The sequence below is a fragment of the Aethalodelphis obliquidens genome, unplaced genomic scaffold (genome assembly GCF_003676395.1).
Source record: "Aethalodelphis obliquidens isolate GAN/ISIS:26980383/991018 unplaced genomic scaffold, ASM367639v1 scaffold1, whole genome shotgun sequence".
NCBI classification, from domain to species: domain Eukaryota; kingdom Metazoa; phylum Chordata; class Mammalia; order Artiodactyla; family Delphinidae; genus Aethalodelphis; species Aethalodelphis obliquidens.
Genome location: NW_020837945.1, coordinates 105,866,698 through 105,884,272, shown reverse-complemented (window position 1 = coordinate 105,884,272; position 17,575 = coordinate 105,866,698). Strand labels below are relative to the sequence as shown.

Below are 17,575 nucleotides of genomic sequence, written 5' to 3'. Positions count from 1 at the left end.
TTAAGGTGTTCGAAAAAGCTAACATCTGTAAAGATGTTTCTTGATTTTGAAAGTAGAATACAGTCCATTATTTAGTCTGTCATATTGAACGAGTAATTATTGAGTGACTTCTATATGCATGCCGATTATCTTTTTAATCCTTGATTTGAACTTAAGAATGGCAAATTAGAGAAGGTATATATCCTGACAGAGTTATTTAGTTAAGTATAAGAGTTGGAATTTGAACCAAGTTTTTCTTAGATTTATAGTATTACCAAAGTTTTCATCATAACATTTGATACATAACAGAAAAAGGTCTTATACATGTGAAAATTTATCAATTATAATTTGAGATAGGAGATGTATATATTTTTATAACTTATAACTCAGGCTTTTAAAAACTTTGACTGCCATTATAAAAAAAAAACAGCTCACATAGATTTTTGCTTTATGAGAAAGAGTACAAAATTAACTGTGATCTTATCTCTTGTAGCTGTAGAAAACTGCAGCATACTAATCTTTTAAAAGTGAATAATATGCTTAGTTCATAACCAAAAAACCTGTAAAAATTTTTATTAAGAGTTAAACTCTGTTTTTCATAATTATTGTATAGTGCGTATTTTATGTGGGTTAATACATATATCAATACATTACTGGTTATAAATACATTTAATCTTTTATTTCTTGGTCAGTGAAATGAGACATTAATGCTACTTTATTTAGTTACATGTATTATAGTTTCTATTTTATAACTAAATACTGTATTTTGTCTTGCTTTATGAAATAGTTTTGGTTTATATTTATTTTGTTACTTTTCTACTTCCCACCCAAAAAACTTACTTTTCTTTTGGATGTCTTTTGTTTATTTAATGTTGTAAAATATTACTTTTATAAGTAAATTCATAATAGATTTTAGATTGATTTAATAGGGAATGATGAGAAAAATTTGCTTTTACTAGGTACTAGGAGAAGCAAGTGATTAAAAATATTTTTCTAAGGTAGTAGTTTGACAATTTTGATACAAAATATTGAGAGAAAGGAGAATGCCATCATCAAAAGGAATGCTGTTTTTTCAAAATAAATATCATTATTAATTGTGGCTCCTTGACCAGATTCCCTTAGACCATTATAAAACCTGAATGATCACTTTGGTGTAATTTGTTCTCATATTAAAAAAAAAAAAGTTAATCCCTTCTTAGTAAGATTAGATCTAAAAAATCTTAGTCTATTTGTTTAGAAATTTCTTAAGATTATATAAGCTTTATAATAGCAACAATTTCCAGATTTAGAGCATGCTTCCTTTGGCAAAATGATGAAATCTGTTTGCCACAAAGGTAAATCAGTAGCTTTATTTTAATTTATTTTCTTGCCTGCCATGGTATGATTGATGTATGGCAACTTCTTACTGGAAGGAGAACTAACATTGACACTGACAGGTGCCACAAGGTTTATTTAGGACAGCCTCAGTCTTCTCCCAGTTAGTTTCAAAATGTCTGCCTCATACATGTTGAGCCACTGAATTTCCTGCTTTAAAGCTTCGTGTTATGCCAACATTACTATCTGTGCTGCCTCAACTACAAATTGGATGAACAGCCCGTGACACTTTTTCAATATTATTACATTAAACCAAGTGGATTTTGATTGATAACCTAATATTCAACTAATGCAAAACATCAATCATGGCAAGTATATTAATTATTTAATATTGCAGTCTAATTCAGAAATCGATGTGCTGCATGAGGGGAAGGGAAACTCATGGTTCCCAGAAGATTTAAGACAGGGAATGATTAAAAAAAGACCTGCTGTACTCCTGTGTGTTAGTTCGATACAAATCTTTATTCATTTGCCAATAATCTCTTCCCATTTTCCACTTCAGGACCATTTTATCAGTTTTGAGACCTATAATTGAATTAAGTCTGCTTTCAGCACAGGGCAAAAGGAGTTGCACAAATATTGATGAAGTCATGACAGGGACAACCCAAGAGACAGACCACTAAAGAGGACAGGCTTTATCCCATTTGTTGCAAGATCCTTCTGTCAATGTCTTGAATCTTGCCTCTCTATTTTAAAAAAATTCATTAAGAGTTTTGGAACCACTCTTTAGACTTTTGTATTTAAATATTTACCATAATAACATTTCTATAGCACATTACAATTTATAGTGTACTTTCATATACATTATCTTGCTTATTTTTTCACAGCAACCCTATGTGTTAGGTAAAGCAAATGTTAAAAAATCTTCACATCATAGGTGAACAATTTGAGCTTCAGAGAATTTAGATTATTACCCAAGCTCATTCAACTGTTTTGCTTCTAGAACCAGGATTATACATCATGCTGTCTAATGTAGTATTTATGTACTCATGATGCTTTATCTGCGTTGTTTTGAGATGGCCACTCTTCCTTGTCTTTCTGCCCAAAGTAAGACTAAATAAAGAAAACTGATTTTCATGAAGAACTTGTTGAAACTTTGGTGTCCCCATCTATGATACATATTAAGCTTTACAAACATGCAAACCCTCGGGATATAAATGAAAATTTCTTGATCTATTGTATCTCTTACTAGAAGAGAATGGCCTTCTTTTATGTATGTATATCGCATGATATATACATATCAAAATATATATATATGAAGGGGGAAGTGGCCTAAATATATCTTGTCATTAAAGTCATTTTACCCCAACTTTCTTTTAATTCATGTTTGCCTGGTTATATCTTTTACTATCTCTTTTTTGGAAACCTTTCTGGATCCTTTTTGTTTTTTGTCTCTTGTAAATCACACATTGCTAGATTTGTTTCATACCCAATCTAAGAAACTTCTCTGGCATTTTTTTAAAAATTTATTTATTTTTGGCTGCATTGGATCTTCGTTGCTGCATGCGGGCTTTCTCTAGTTGAGGTGAGCAGGGGGCTACTCTTCGTTGTGGAGCGTGGGCTTCTCATTGCAGTGGCTTTTCTTGTTGCGGAGCACGGGCTCTAGGTGCGCGGGCTTCAGTACCTGTGGCGCGCGGGGTCTAGAGCACAGGCTCAGTAGTTGTGACACACGGGCTTAGTTGCTCCGCGGCACATGGGATCTTCACTGACTAGGGTTTGAACCCCTGTCTTCTGCATTGGCAGGCGGATTCTTAACCACTGCGCCACCAGGGAAGCCCCTTCTCTGGCATTTTAATTCTAGATTGTTAGGTGACCTTTCTTTAGTTTTCTTTTTAGTCACTGATTACTAAGATTACAATAGTTATTATGTACTATGCCAGCCTTTACTTGCTTTATATTCTTGCTTCTTCCTGATTTTATTTCTCTTCTTATTGCATTACATTCCTAAGAACTTTTGAATTTCCTGAGATTATGTATGCTGAAAATTGCTTTATTTTTCCTTTAATGTAAATAACAGTTTATTCATTAAATATAAATTCTAGGTTTACAGTTCTTTTTCTTTTTTAAACACTTTATCTTGGAAGTTAATATGCCATCGTCTAGCATTAGTGTTAAGAAGTCTGATGTCAGTGCTAGTCTTCCTTTATGGAGGGGTATGCTTTTTCTTTCTGGAAACTTTTAGACTTTTCTCTTGATCTGTAATATTACAGTCTTAATTATCCTTATATTATGCTTTGCTGTGAATTTTTCTTTAGCTGTCCTGTTCACTGCTGTGTGTACCCTTTCAATCTAAGATTTGAATATTTCTATATCTAGGAAATTTTCGTCATTATTTCTTCAAATAATTCTTCTCTTTTATTTTGTCTTTGCATTCCCTCTAGGATTCTTATTATATAGATGTTCATACTTCTACTCCTGTTCTTAATTTTATCTCTTGTTTGTTCTGTCTTTCATACCTTTCCTATGCTTTCTGGGAGAGTTCTTCTACCCCGTGTTCCAGCTCACTAATTTATTCTTGGTCTGTAGCTATTGTGCTTTCAATTCATCCTCTGAGTTTCTAACTATTGTATTTCTAATACTCATTATCTCATATTGATTCTTTTTCATAACTGTTTTTCATATTTAGTTTCTAAAAATCTTCCCTTATCTTTGAATATGTTATTATATTCTTGCTCGATCTGTTTTCTCTGGATGAGGTTGCTTTCTTTGTTGTTTTTCTGTTCCTGTGCCTACACACCTCAAAGATCTTAAAATTTTCCTTGTGGGTTTCTCTTTTATTTTCTTGCAACATTCAGCTGCCTTGGCTATTAATTTTAATCTAAGGAGAAGGGTGAAAGTCTAGGCTCTGGCTTGTGCTCCTCCAGGTTAATTTGTTCTACTCTGGCCTCAGTCAACCACTTTTCCATTGTGTCTTCCTACTTTATCAAAAACAACCCAAAACGAAACAAAGCGAAACAACCACCTACCACCCACCACACACATACACACAGCTCCCAAAACTATTCTTCCAAACAGCAACTCACTGTTGCAGTTGCCTTCTTTGAGTGGTATGGAGCTGGGTAGGACCACCCAGAGACCTGGGATGGTTGCTACTGACTCTCTATCTAAGTTTGTCTTAATGATGGTTAGATGTCAGACTCTTATTAGTTGAATACATACTCTGATTCAGGCACTGTATTAGATGCTGGGATATAAAAATTAGAAAGATGTAATTCATGTCCTCAAGGAGTTTTCATTTTAGTGGTTGTCAATGGGAAAGTAAATACGTATTTATAATAAAGTGTGAGAACTTTGTGATGTGAACACATGGGGAGAGTTCAGTACCTCATTTATGAGGAAAAGAGGTTTCCCCAGTGGAGGTTTTGTTGAGGTTGAGTTCTGAAGAATGTTTTTATATTTCAGATAGATAAGGAGGATTAGAGGAGTCTGGGACAAAAGGAACATCTCAGGTAGAGAGAGTGAGTGGTTCAGTGATGATTAAAGCAAGGTTAGTAGTTTGTTATGGCTGTTGCTGCCACTTTCCATGTGATAATAGCTTTGGCAAAATAACAGAGGGAATTAGTAAACTGGAGTGTAGTAGTATATTGTGGATTTTAAGAAGGAAATTGACATAATCAAGCTTACATTTTACAAAGATCTTAATGTATTATGGAGAATGAATTGACATGGGGCAAGGCAGGGGTCACTGAGACCCATTAAGAAGCTTTGCAGTCATCAGGGAGAGAAAAGATGATGGCCTAAAATAAGACATAGCTGTGAAGATAGAAAGAAGTGGTTAAATCTAAGTGATAATTAAGGACGTTGGATAGCCAAGACCTTGTGGTTGATTACATTTGTTTACATTTGGTAGCAAAGGAAAGGGGCAAGTGTCAATGTTGATGTCTAGTTTTCTTTCAGGCATGCCATTCAAAATGCATATTTCCTAGAATTATTTAATTTAAAGAATCACTTGGAAACATAAAAAAGCAATACCTAGCCAACCTCCCTTCCTTCCTCCCATTCTCCCTCTCCCGCTTTCTCCCCCGCCCTGTTCTCCCCGCTGCCTCCCTCCCCCTTCCTCCCTCCCCCTTCCTCCCTCCCCCTTCCTCCCTCCCTCCCTCCCTCCCTTCCTTCCTTCCTTCCTTCCTTCCCTCCTTTCTTTCTTTTTCTTATCCTTGATTCCAAAATGCAAATAACTCAGAAAACTGGGAAATTTTCCCTAAGTTTGTGACAAAGTCAGTTGACAGCAAAACCTACCCTGAGATGAGGCTGTTTATAGTCTTTGTTTATCCCACTTTGTGTGGACATTCATATGTTTCTTTCAGAATTATTAATATGTATGATGATGAGGTGCTTCTTCAAGCCTTGCTGTCAGTGTTTTATGACATACACTATATGTACCTTATTACCTTTCTTAAAATCCAAAATATTCTAATGAAGCATGTCTAACCCCAATGGTTTCAGATAATGAATTATGGACTTGTACTTTGAATCTGAGCATTTTTGTTCTTTTATATTGCAGCATTATTTTCTAATAAGAACCATGATGTGACAATGTAGCCATGGGGGAAAAATTAAGTAGATGTGTATTATATAGTATAAATATACGTGGCTCCAAGATAGATTGCCACGTTCAGGTACAAAACAGTGTGTATATTATGCTTCTGTTTGGGTTAAAAAAAAGAAGAAGAAGAAGAAGAAGAAGAGAAACACACACACACACACACAGCAGCATGCATACACATGCATAGACTGTCTTTGGAAGGACAAACAAATAACTAATACCAGTGATTGAGAATTGGGAGTCACTGATGGGAGGAAGGTTTAATTTTATTGTAACCTGTATACATACACATAAATACATATTACACTGTCAGATGTCTCACTATATGTATTATTTTTTTGTTTAAATTTTAAATTGCACAAATGGTTATATGAGAATTTCCTTGTGAAAACTTAAAGATTCATCTGACTTCCAGCTCCAGCAAATACATTAATTTTATAATAATAAAGGTAAAAATAATTATTTATGTAGCTATTGGCCTTCTCTGACACCTTGTTACAATTTATTTCTGTCATTTTTCATTAGGACTGCATCCAGAGAATAAGTTTCAGAAATCCTTAAATTTTTAAATGTTGAATATATAGCATTGCCAGAAGCAGAAAGCAGAAGAGAGAATGGCTAAAGATGAGTACTAATCAGTAGACAGTGGAATTTATTCCCAGGATGCCAGACTGGGCAGTGAGAGCAAAGGTTGGAAGCCATGAGTATAGTTTTCAAGCAGTAGAGCCAAAGGGAAAAGATAGGGAAATTTGAAAAGATTGTATAGCAAGACAAAGGAAACAGAAGTAAGTAGATTTTTGGCCAAAAAAAAAAAAAAAATTGGAGACAAAATAAAGAGAAAAGAAATAAAATTGGGGCCCCTTTAGAGAAAGAAAGGGGTATGGGGAAAAGATTAAACATCATGAATGCAGTACTGTTGTTGGATGTTTCATAATTATTTTCTGCAATGTGGTAGAAGTATAATTTTATGTTAAAACAGATAAGGCATGATGTTAATGATGGAATTCAAATACTGCTTGTTGGAGTGAGAAAAGTCAAAGTCCATTTGTCACTAATAAATTAGCATTGACCGAAATCAGGAAAAATATCTCACTATTGCCATATTTCACCAAATGTGTATTTAAATTACCTTTGCTACTTGCACAGTTATTTGTATTTTTAGTTTCATCAGCACTCTTTTTTAAAGTGAAAAGCAAGAAATTAAATACTTAAAATATATTGTGATATTTGATGTTTGTGTTTCCATTGGTGATTTTTTTGCTTTTAAATATTACAATAGTCTTAGGTTCTGATTTGTAGTGGGCACTAAGTTGATAAAATTCATGCTAGGAAAAAACTTAAGATTGACTTATTTAACTATGTACTCACAAACATTCTTTTTGTGGCCATTTTTTATATAAAAATGCACCTACTGATGGATGGATATTTGATAAAGCAAATGTAGTAAAATGTCAATTGTAGACTCTAGATTGTGGAAAGAATCTGTATGTTTGAACATTTTCATAATAAACATTGAAAAAACATAAACTCTAATGAAATAGCTAATGTAAAATAAAGACAGTGTGCAAATAGTAAAATAACACATTTGATTTCTTTTTTGTTCTCCACTGACTTTGAAAAGTCTGAAACATTCTTTCTACTAGACGAATATCAATTTTAGCGGTAGTACTACTATTAGATATAAATAAATTATCTGTTCCGTAAGGAAATTGTTTTGTCCTTAAAAACAAAGTTATTATGAACATTAGGAAAGATATATGAAAAAATTATAAGGGTTTGTAAAATATTTTTGAGGTAAACATAAATTATAGCAGACAAGGGTTTAACAACTATTTTAAACTTTTATTCTTCTATTTTAGGGAATCTGGAAGCATCAAAGCTGTATTAGAACATCTGGTAAGTTCTAATTTTCTCTTGAACATTTGCATCATCTTTGATATCTGCATTCTAAATGAACACTTGAATGAGCTTTGAATACCTTGTATTGAGAAAGTCAACCATTTCCCAAAGGGTCAGCTTACTGTTATTACGTGAAGGCACTTACATTTTCATTTATCTTATCATTTCAAGGGAATTAAAATTTTTTTTAAATTACATTTTTTTCTGATGTAGAGATGAAATAAAATGGATGACAATCCTTGGATTGATGATTGCTTTAATTATAAAGAAAAGTGTTTGGTGTAGAATTTTTGGCAAATCTTGATCTGACAAAAACAAGCTTGTGTTTTAAGAAAAACACAATCAAATATTGCATGCATAAATATGGTATGTTTTAGCAATTTAACTGCTTTGAAAGAAGTGCACAGCTTTGTTTTTCCTGATGTCTTTGCTTTATGAATAATGCATTAGTTTAAACTACATTCAGTTTTAGAATATAAAATAATTGAGATGCAAAATTTTTGGTTTAAGTAAACATTTTTAAAACAAGTAAAATTCCAACTGACTTAACATTAAAATCTGTCAATTCATCAGAAAATTGGAAGAACTGTTGTATTATACCAGGTCCAAAATTCATTGAGCTCACCACATTGAGTGTTCATTACAACATTAAGTAGTTCATTTAAACAGAGCATTATAAAGTCATGCTCTGGTTTCTGGTCAAATCCAAACGTTGAATAATTAATGATAGAGATTCTTTTGTAAATACAATCTAAGTACTTTTTTAATGCAAGACTTCATTCGTATATCATATTGTAGCTTTGTTAACTATTAATGTGCTTTTGTTCTGCTTCCACAAAGCAAACAGTAGCAAGAGGCAGCTTCATTTTTATTTATAGTAGTTTTAGAGTTAGAAAGGATTTTTGGTTTTTCTTTCAATAGCTAAAGGAAACTGAGGAAACCTAGACTTTTTAAAAACGATAAAATCATCCTAAAAATTACAGATTTAATTATTAAAAGCAGAATATAATAAACTAGTTAGAAAAATTGAAGTATATATATTTGTCCAGATTAGAAGTAATTAAATAATATTGTTATTCTCATTATTAAAAATTATTTCTTGAATCCCTGTTTATCACTTCATTGTGGCACATGATATTTAGGACATACATATGGACATCAGAATAAAAATATTAATCTAAGATATCTAATGCCAGTATCAATTGACAGCTTATAACAAGGAAGAACAGCTAACATAGTTCCAAAATGAGCTGTCTTTTATACTTCTCTTGTAAATTACTATTTAATAAAAAGACTGTATATTTACTTGGTTCATATTCATCAGTAGATGAGTTAGATTCTTTTTTTTTGTTTAAATTCCATATTTTTTTAATACTCACTAGTATGAACTTACATTCAGTGACAATTTCATGCATTTATACTCTACTTATAATCTTATGCAGCAGTGGTTTTCTAACTGCCTTGGGCTGCCAGGAAGTCTCCCCAAAACAGGTGGCACTCCAGAATTCCCCTGCCCACTTTAGCCAGAATAGTTCCCACTTTTAGTTATTTTGTATACTTTTAACCTTTTAAAATAAGATTTCATCTGAACAAAGAATTCTTCAGCTAAAAGTATTTAAAAACCTTTTCCATTTTTGACTCTGAGTTATATTTCATTTTATCTGGGTCACATACATCAAATGTATTTCAAAGATAAGGCATTTTAGGGATGAGAGAGCCATGATTAGTACAACAGGTAGTGGAAGTAGATGATTTTAATGCATTTTACTTAAGTCATTCAAATTCTATAACTTGATATTGTAAACTTGACCCACTGACTGTGAACTATTAACAATAATATGAATACATGAATACATAATATCACATATATACACATATATATTGCTTTGTACACTAATAACATTCAGTAAAGTCAATGATATTCTTTATAACTGCCTAAGAAGGAAGTGAACTTAAGAATTCATTGGTTGAGCACAAAGAAACCTGTCTGTCTAGCAACTGTGGGCTCCTTAGGTTTGGTCTCTCCACTTTCCAGCTGAACAGATACTTATAACCCTTGTCTTCTAGCACACGTACCCCTTCTTTGAATTGGCTGCATACCAAATATAATTAAAGTATAGATTCTAATAGATTGATTTTAAAAAATATATGGTGTAACATTAAAATGAGAACATCCCACACATTTGGAGTTAATCTCTTCTTTATGTACCCTTCTTGTCTTGTCAAATTTATCTGGATTATCATAGAAAATTAGCATTGTTCTAAGAGAGGGTGAAAGCCATATAAATTTAAATGAGTTAAGAAAAATGGCATGCAGTATATTTGTCACAAGAACACATATATGGTTGCACTGTCTTTGTACTCTGTTTATGGGCTCTTCTTGGTATATATAGTTATCTGTAACAAGTGTGGGTGTATGGAGAGAAGAATAAGATAGGTGGACTCTGTTTCCCTGAAACCTCTTCAAGGGCCAATTCATTTATTTGTCACAATCTCTCAAGCCCTTGATTCAGTCTTTAGTCTATCATTCTTTTCTATGTTGCCAACTTTTCCTGGGAACTGTCCAGCATATCATTCTTAGCTTAAATTTCTTATAGTTTACTCCCCAATACCATTTTATTTTTCTTCTCACAAACTTGTGTACTACCCATAAAGTCTATGTCTGTTTAAAATTCTAGACAGAACTTTTGAAGGTTGGTGCCCCCGACATCCATTGATGATTCTTGCCTGATGATTGCAAAATTGAGATTTTTCCAGCTCTACCACTCCCCCTATATTTAGCAGCCAGCATTCCACTATGAGGAAAAGCCCATCCTTCTTTCTTATTTTATTTACTTATTGTGAGCAAAGACTCATGACTAGGTTATTATCAGTTACTTTTCTTATTTATTTTGACACTCAGATTGTCACAGATTTGTCCAGAGAATCTTCTTTAAAGATGGTTTCTGGGTCCTTTCAACATACTCCCTTTTTTTTTTTCTAAGCACGTCCTCATTTTCTGACACAACAAGATGTTTCAGGCTTATCTTATACCTTCCCTGTCCCACTTCCAGAATCAGCCATTTCTTCAAATTACCCTATTCCATTTTAGAGGAAAATGGTATTTTAGGAATCAAGGTCTGGACATGTGATATGCTCATTGTCTCTGCGATTTCATTACTTCTAGGACCTTTCAGTGCTAGATTAGATAGTTAAATAGAGGTAGGTAGGTAAGTAGATAAATATTTTGAAGAACGTGTGAGTCATACTGATACCTCCAATTTCGATCCAAACCACAGAATTCTTCCTTGTCCTCCCCCGTTTCATATTTGTATTTCCCTTTATGTAAAGGGAGAACCTGGACTGCTAACAACACTAATACATTTACCCATTTGCTCAATCATATAATATACATAAAATAGTTCCAGTACAGCTATATATTTTGAAAATAAACTTAAATAAAAGATTTCAAGATTTATTTGTAGTTTTTTTTCCCCTTGAGTGTAGTTTATTCCTTTGAAATATAGTGGCATTCATTTGTTTCCATTTGCATTCAATTTTAGGTGCCTTTGTTCCCATTCTTGTAGATTTAATTATGTTTGAATATCTATAATGTTAACATGCTTCCAGAAGTCAAAATATGATACACAGTAGTATCGTCAGAGAGGTGTCACTCCCTTCCTTTCTAGCTATTCTCTATTCCTCGTAGGTAGCATATTTTATTAAATTCTTGTTTATCCTTCCTGTGCTTTTTGTAAAATTATGTGTATATATATATGTATATGCATATGTGTATGTATTCCTATTTCCTGTTTCTTATAAAAAGCATATTGTAAGGAATTCCCTGGAGGTATAGTGGTTAGGACTCTGTGCCTCCACTCCCAGGGGCCCGGGTTTGAACCCTGGTTGGGGAACTAAGATCCTGCAAGCCATGCAGCACAGCCAAAAAATAAACAAATAAATAATTTTTTTAAAGCATATTGTGTATACTTCTTTCTATTTTGCTGTTTTCACTTATCAGTATATCCTGTAAATCACTCCATAATTACTGTGTGTATCATTATATTTACTATATTTCTTTCTCTATTTAGCTGTGTCTCCTTTATTAAGATTTTAGCCCAACTTGCATGCCTGCTACACTTTCATACATGCTGACAGAAGACACAAGATTCCCTGCGTCAGAGACAAAGCATTTTCTTACTAACAGCACAAAAAGTAGCACGTACTTCATGGCTGTATAGGTTCCCCTTGACCCCCAAGTCCCATGGGGTGATGCTGCATACCCAGTGGGTTTGTGTCATCGCTGAGGGGCTCCAGATTTAGGAGTTCTTTAAGGAGCTGTTAGAAAATCTGCCCAAACTTTGCCCAAGAGAAAGACATTATCTTTATTATCCTAGTTAGGTAACAAACATGCCTTCTGGCCCAGGGGGAGATTCTGTCTCTGTCTTGCTGTTTGCTATACTGAACATCTTTGCTATACCAAAGACTGTTTGCTGTACCAAACCTCTTTGAAAAGATAGTTCTGAACAAAGGCTGATGGCTGATATAACATGTATAGAATGTTATGGAGAATTGTCTCTGAAGAGCTATTGTAATTATGATGATGAAACTTAGGAAGGTTTGCATTTTTATTCTAGTGGTTGCCTTTGTATTTATACCTTTTATAATGGTTTTAATCCCCCTTGTTCCTGTTTAACCTTATAGATGACATCCTTTGACTCCCACCTGTTACCTTCATTATAGACAATGCTCCTGTTGTATTTTCCCTTTCTTCCTTTTCCTCCCATTTCTTCTTGCTGTGTTTTTTGCTACTTTGTTAGAATATAAAATGTTTGCATACTATTCTTCCAGCCACGCTTACGTTGTTTTAGAATCACCTTTAAAATTAAATATATTAAATATTTGCCATCAGTTTGTTTGCTGATATTTCCCCATTTATCTCCTGTTTGTATAAAACTCATCCACTAGTATATTCCTCAGGAAAAGCTCCTATGTACATTATTCTCCAAGATCTTGTACATTCCAAGCTGTTTTTCTGGAGTCTTGCGACTTGAATGACAGCTTGACTGGACATAAAACCCTTCACTTACAGTTTTTTCCTTGACTTTCTTGAGATATTATTCTGCTCTTGATGTCTCTGGTACCAGCCTTATTTATTTATTTTTTTTGCGGTACACGGGCCTCTCACTGTTGGGGCCTCTCCCGTTGCGGAGCACAGGCTCCAGACACGCAGGCTCAGCGGCCATGGCTCACGGGCCCAGCCGCTCTGCGGCATGTGGGATCTTCCCAGACCGGGTCACGAACCCGTGTCTCCTGCATCAGCAGGCGGACTCTCAACCACTGCGCCACCAGGGAAGCCCATTGCCTTATTTTTTTTACCCTTATAAATAATTAGATTTTTTTGCCTTGAGACATTGCCATTTTTTCATTGATCTTGCTTTTACTAGGATAATTCTCAAAGTTGATTGTTTCTGGCTAATTTTTCTGGGCAATTTCATATGTAAACTTAAGTTTTCTCATTTCTAGAAATAATTTTCATGGATTATAGAATTAAATATTAGTCCGTTCCATTGTTTTATTTTCTTCTTTAGTGACTCCAATATATAATCTTTCTTTGCTTGTCTTCTATTTTAGTCCCTTTCTCTCTGAGTCTTTTTAATATTTTACTTTGTCTTTATTCTCTGAATTGTTTTCCTGCTTTTATTCAGTATTTCTTATTAAATTTTCATTCAAATTTATTCTTCTTTGTGCACCTTATAATGTATTTTCCATATCTGAAATATTTTTCCTTCCATTTCTGTTTTTATTTTTTGAATGTCTGATTCTAGGTTTTCTTTTTGTTATTTGTCCAAATGAGTCTTGTGCTTTGTAGTTGGTTTTAGGAGAAGAATTTTCATCTACTGAAATGTTTTAATTTGCGTTTTCTAGTTACTTCTTATAGTAGCTTTATATGGGGGTGATTTGATTTCTTTCTTTTTCTTCCTTCCCTTCCTCCCTCTCTCCCTGCCTTCCTTCCTTCCTTCCTTCGTTTTAGAAATCCTAGACATTTTGTAGACAGAGTTCCTAGTTTAAGGGTTGCCGTCTTCTGCAGTACATCGAAGCGTAATTTCTCTAACAGATGATGATGGGGGTGGCAGGGAGGAAGGGGTTGACATGTCTTGTTTCTCTTTAGCAGTTTGTTTCTTACTACTTTCTTTCTTGTCACTGACATGTATTCTGTTTACCTGATTTTCTCCCAGAAGCAGCTTCCTGAGGCTGCCTCTTCTGGTCCCACTCCTTTTCAAGCCCCTTTCCTCTAGCTGGTGCTATGGTAACACCAAATCCTAGGCGTATGTTCACTATTTTGGCATTTTAGTGTTGCACTTTGTTTTTCTGTAGATGATTTTTGTTTGTACTTCCAGTTATGTATTAAACTTACAGCCATTATCAGGGGTGGCACAGGGTGGCATGTCTTTGAAAAATTTTGCCTCAAATGAGAAATTCATAATGAAAAATGTCAGAAATCAATGTTGAATAGACCTTGAATCCTCAGGAGTCCTCCTACAGGGTCCTGCCGAATGGTCAGCAGAATTGAATACAAAACATCTCAGAGTTCAGTGTCCATATCTATTTAAGCTTAGAGAAAATGAGTGGAAACATTGCTTATAATGTTGTGCTTAGATTTTATAATGAACTTAAGGAAATAGTATTTTTTATTTGATGAAGAATCATATACAAATTAAAGACCGTCTGATGTGACTCCAGTGTATGTCTGTTAACACAGCAGGGTTGAAGGAGTGGAGGTGGGTGGTTATTAGATGGTGATGTTGCGCCTGACTTTTTTTTATTAAAGATGTCCTAGCGTGTGGAAAATTGACTCTTAAGTTCTCTGTATATCAAAGGTAGCTGACTCTATATTTTTCTGCCATCCTATGTTTTTAAATTCTGGATAATATAGTGAGTAGTAACCTTTATTGAACTATGTAATAGGGGGTTAAAAGATTTACTTTTTAGAGTGTTTTTAATACAGTCAAGTAGGTGACATTAACATGCATTTTTATTGTTAAATTATGAAAGTGTACAGGAGATAGAACCTTGCCATTTGATTATAATATAGCTATGATTGTTTTATTAGCAATCTATAAAAATAATGCTATCTTTTCCTCTTGGGAGAGGGATTGAGATCTGAATATATTAGGTTGAGCTATATGAAAAGTTGTCATTTTTTTTTAGGTCAAAATAGTTTTGTGGGTTGTTTCTGGCTTGAAAGGACTGCTGTGCCATGCCCAGCAGGGAATGAAGTGAATTATCCTGATCAGTATGATATTTCTAAACTTCCCTTGTTCTCTTTTCTGAAAAGTCAAATAACTGGAGGTGGGTTTGGGTGGGGGGACATGTTCTAGGTCAGTGCTTCACCATCTTTAATGTGCATATGAACCTCCTGGGGATATTGTTTAAACTCTGGGTCTGGAGTGGGACTTGAGATTCTACATTTAGCAAGCTACCAAGTGAGGCTAATGCTGCTGGTCCAGTGACCACCAGAAAGAAAAGTACATTGAAAGGCATTGACTTGAAAGACATGTGTCCAATGAACAAGGCCCTCTGAATCTGATGAAAAATCTAGATGTTCCCCCATATACTCATTGAGTATGATTCTGCAACCTATGAATGATTAGTTGGGCATTCATAAACCCAGGGAGACAGACACTCCACAGGTTTATACAGGGTGAAAAATTTCATCATCTTACTCTGTGAGAGTAGCAAAGGGCTAATTTTTTTTTTTTTATTTGGGTTCTGGATATTAAGTTGTATATTTCAGGGCTGGAGCTGGACACTAGGACTAATAATACCTTGTTCAGCTGTAGGTGGAAAGTTAAATAAGTGATGATAAATCTTTTAGTAAAATGGGTTACAAGTATTTACAACTTTAAGTGGGATTTGCTTTCTATTAATAGTTGAATAGCCAAAGAACTCTGGAGCCATACCTGTGGGTTTTTTCTCCCCACAGAGGTCTCATTTATGTTTCTTATATTGTATAACATTTGAGAGTGATGACCTACTTGTCCTTGTGGTCAGGCAACACAGTCTGACCATTTTAAATGTTGAAAAGCAACTGTCATTAATAGCTTGTTTAGCCCATCAGTGGTTTGTAGAATATAGTTGCTGCTTGCCAGAAATGTAGGCGGGCTCTTGCTATTACATGCTCATCAATAATACTACATTCTAATAAAAGCCCTTTTCTCTCTGTTTTAGGCTATTTTGTGTAGAACTCGCAAATAAAACGGCTGTATTTCAGTTCACAGACTAAAGATTTTATTTAATGCAAGCGTAAATACAGGTTATGTATTATTGTTATACTTTTGAGGATGCATGCAGAGGTTTTGAACCCTATTCTCAAACAGAGGTTATGAACCCTATTCTAAAGTCACTCATCCTTTGTCTGTTACGTTTTAAAATACCTGTCTTATTTTAATGTTTCACCACTGTGTTCCCAAAAAAATATTTTTGACATTTCTCTAAATGAGTTTGAGAACATAGTTATCTCACAATACACTGATGTTTCTCATACACTCTATATATTTATTAAACACTGATGAAAACTATTATCTCATATACTATTTAGGGACTTCAATGTAATAGATTCCTCTCCTCCCAGCATTTTAATTTTTTTTTTTTTTTTTTTTTTTTACCTAAGCTGATATATATTTCAGGTTTAGGGTAAATGTGCATATTAAAACAGACACTTTCCTTAAACTGTGATCGTGAGATAAAACAGCATGAAGTTTTTCTTCTTTCTGGAGGATCAATTCTATAAATTTTTCTCTCTTTCCTTTTAAAAAACAAGTGTGTCCTATGAATGTATGCAAATTAAAATACCTTTAATGTGGATTAAATATTAATATCGTGTTACTGCCTTGATTTCTTAGGCAGTTTACAAGTCCTAAATCTGGGAACCGGCTCACATTTCAGTCAGAAACAGTACCTTGTCAGTGATGCATTTCTCTGAAACATTTTGATCAGTTACAAGTTTATTAAAATTTGCTTCTGCAGTAAATGATTAATAAATATTATCTAGTCAATCAAACAGCAGGAACTTGGGCCTTTTTTCTACCCTTTCTCCCTCCCCTCTCTTCCAAAGAAAGATCTGTCAGTTGTTGTTGCTCTTTTAAGACACGGTGGTCTTGGTAGAAAATGGTGGCCAGTTAGCTTTAAAAAAAAAAAAAGACAATATGTCATGTAATTTTCATGATATTACTAATAGTCTCAGATTTATGTTTAACCTAGATAAAATTTATTGTCTGACTTTTATGCACATGTGCTTATTAAAGCTTTATAAAGTAAAACCAAGTGCATTAAATAACCCCCACTTCCCATTATTCAAGAGTCTGATAGTCAGTCCTTCTCAAAACCATGAGAGTAACTGAATATTGTATTCGGATATTTTTTATATTCTAGTTCAGGATACCATAGGTTTTGCTTCATTGCATAGGACCCCACAAGGTACCTGGTAGTTATTTCATGCTTTTCTCAGGATCTAAGGTCTGTAACTGCAGAGAGAGAAATAGCAGCAGAGGTAACAGGGTTTCTTTTTATTTCTTCCATCAAAGCATTAGGAGTTAAGATGGAGAATGCCTTTGCCACAGTGGTATCTTTGGCCACACTCATTACCATTTATCACAGATTCATAGCATCTGTATTTAACTTTAACATACGTAGTCTGTTTACTTTAGGAAAAGCACAGCATGAGGAGCTGGGAGAACATGATTTTATGGTGTGACCTCCAGCAATGCACACAACCTCTCTGTTTCACTTCTTTCATTT

General features: G+C 34.1%; 1 protein-coding gene across 3 annotated transcripts in view; it reads left to right on the top strand.

Moving 5' to 3' along the window:
• Positions 1-17,575, top strand: part of RSRC1 (arginine and serine rich coiled-coil 1) — a 457,053-nt gene that overhangs the window by 224,207 nt on the left and 215,271 nt on the right. For all 3 annotated transcript variants that reach the window (XM_027113218.1, XM_027113213.1, XM_027113204.1), the window contains exon 5: positions 7,756-7,792. In XM_027113218.1, coding sequence (XP_026969019.1) covers positions 7,756-7,792 — 37 coding nt within the window. The remainder of the gene's footprint in view (positions 1-7,755; positions 7,793-17,575) is intronic.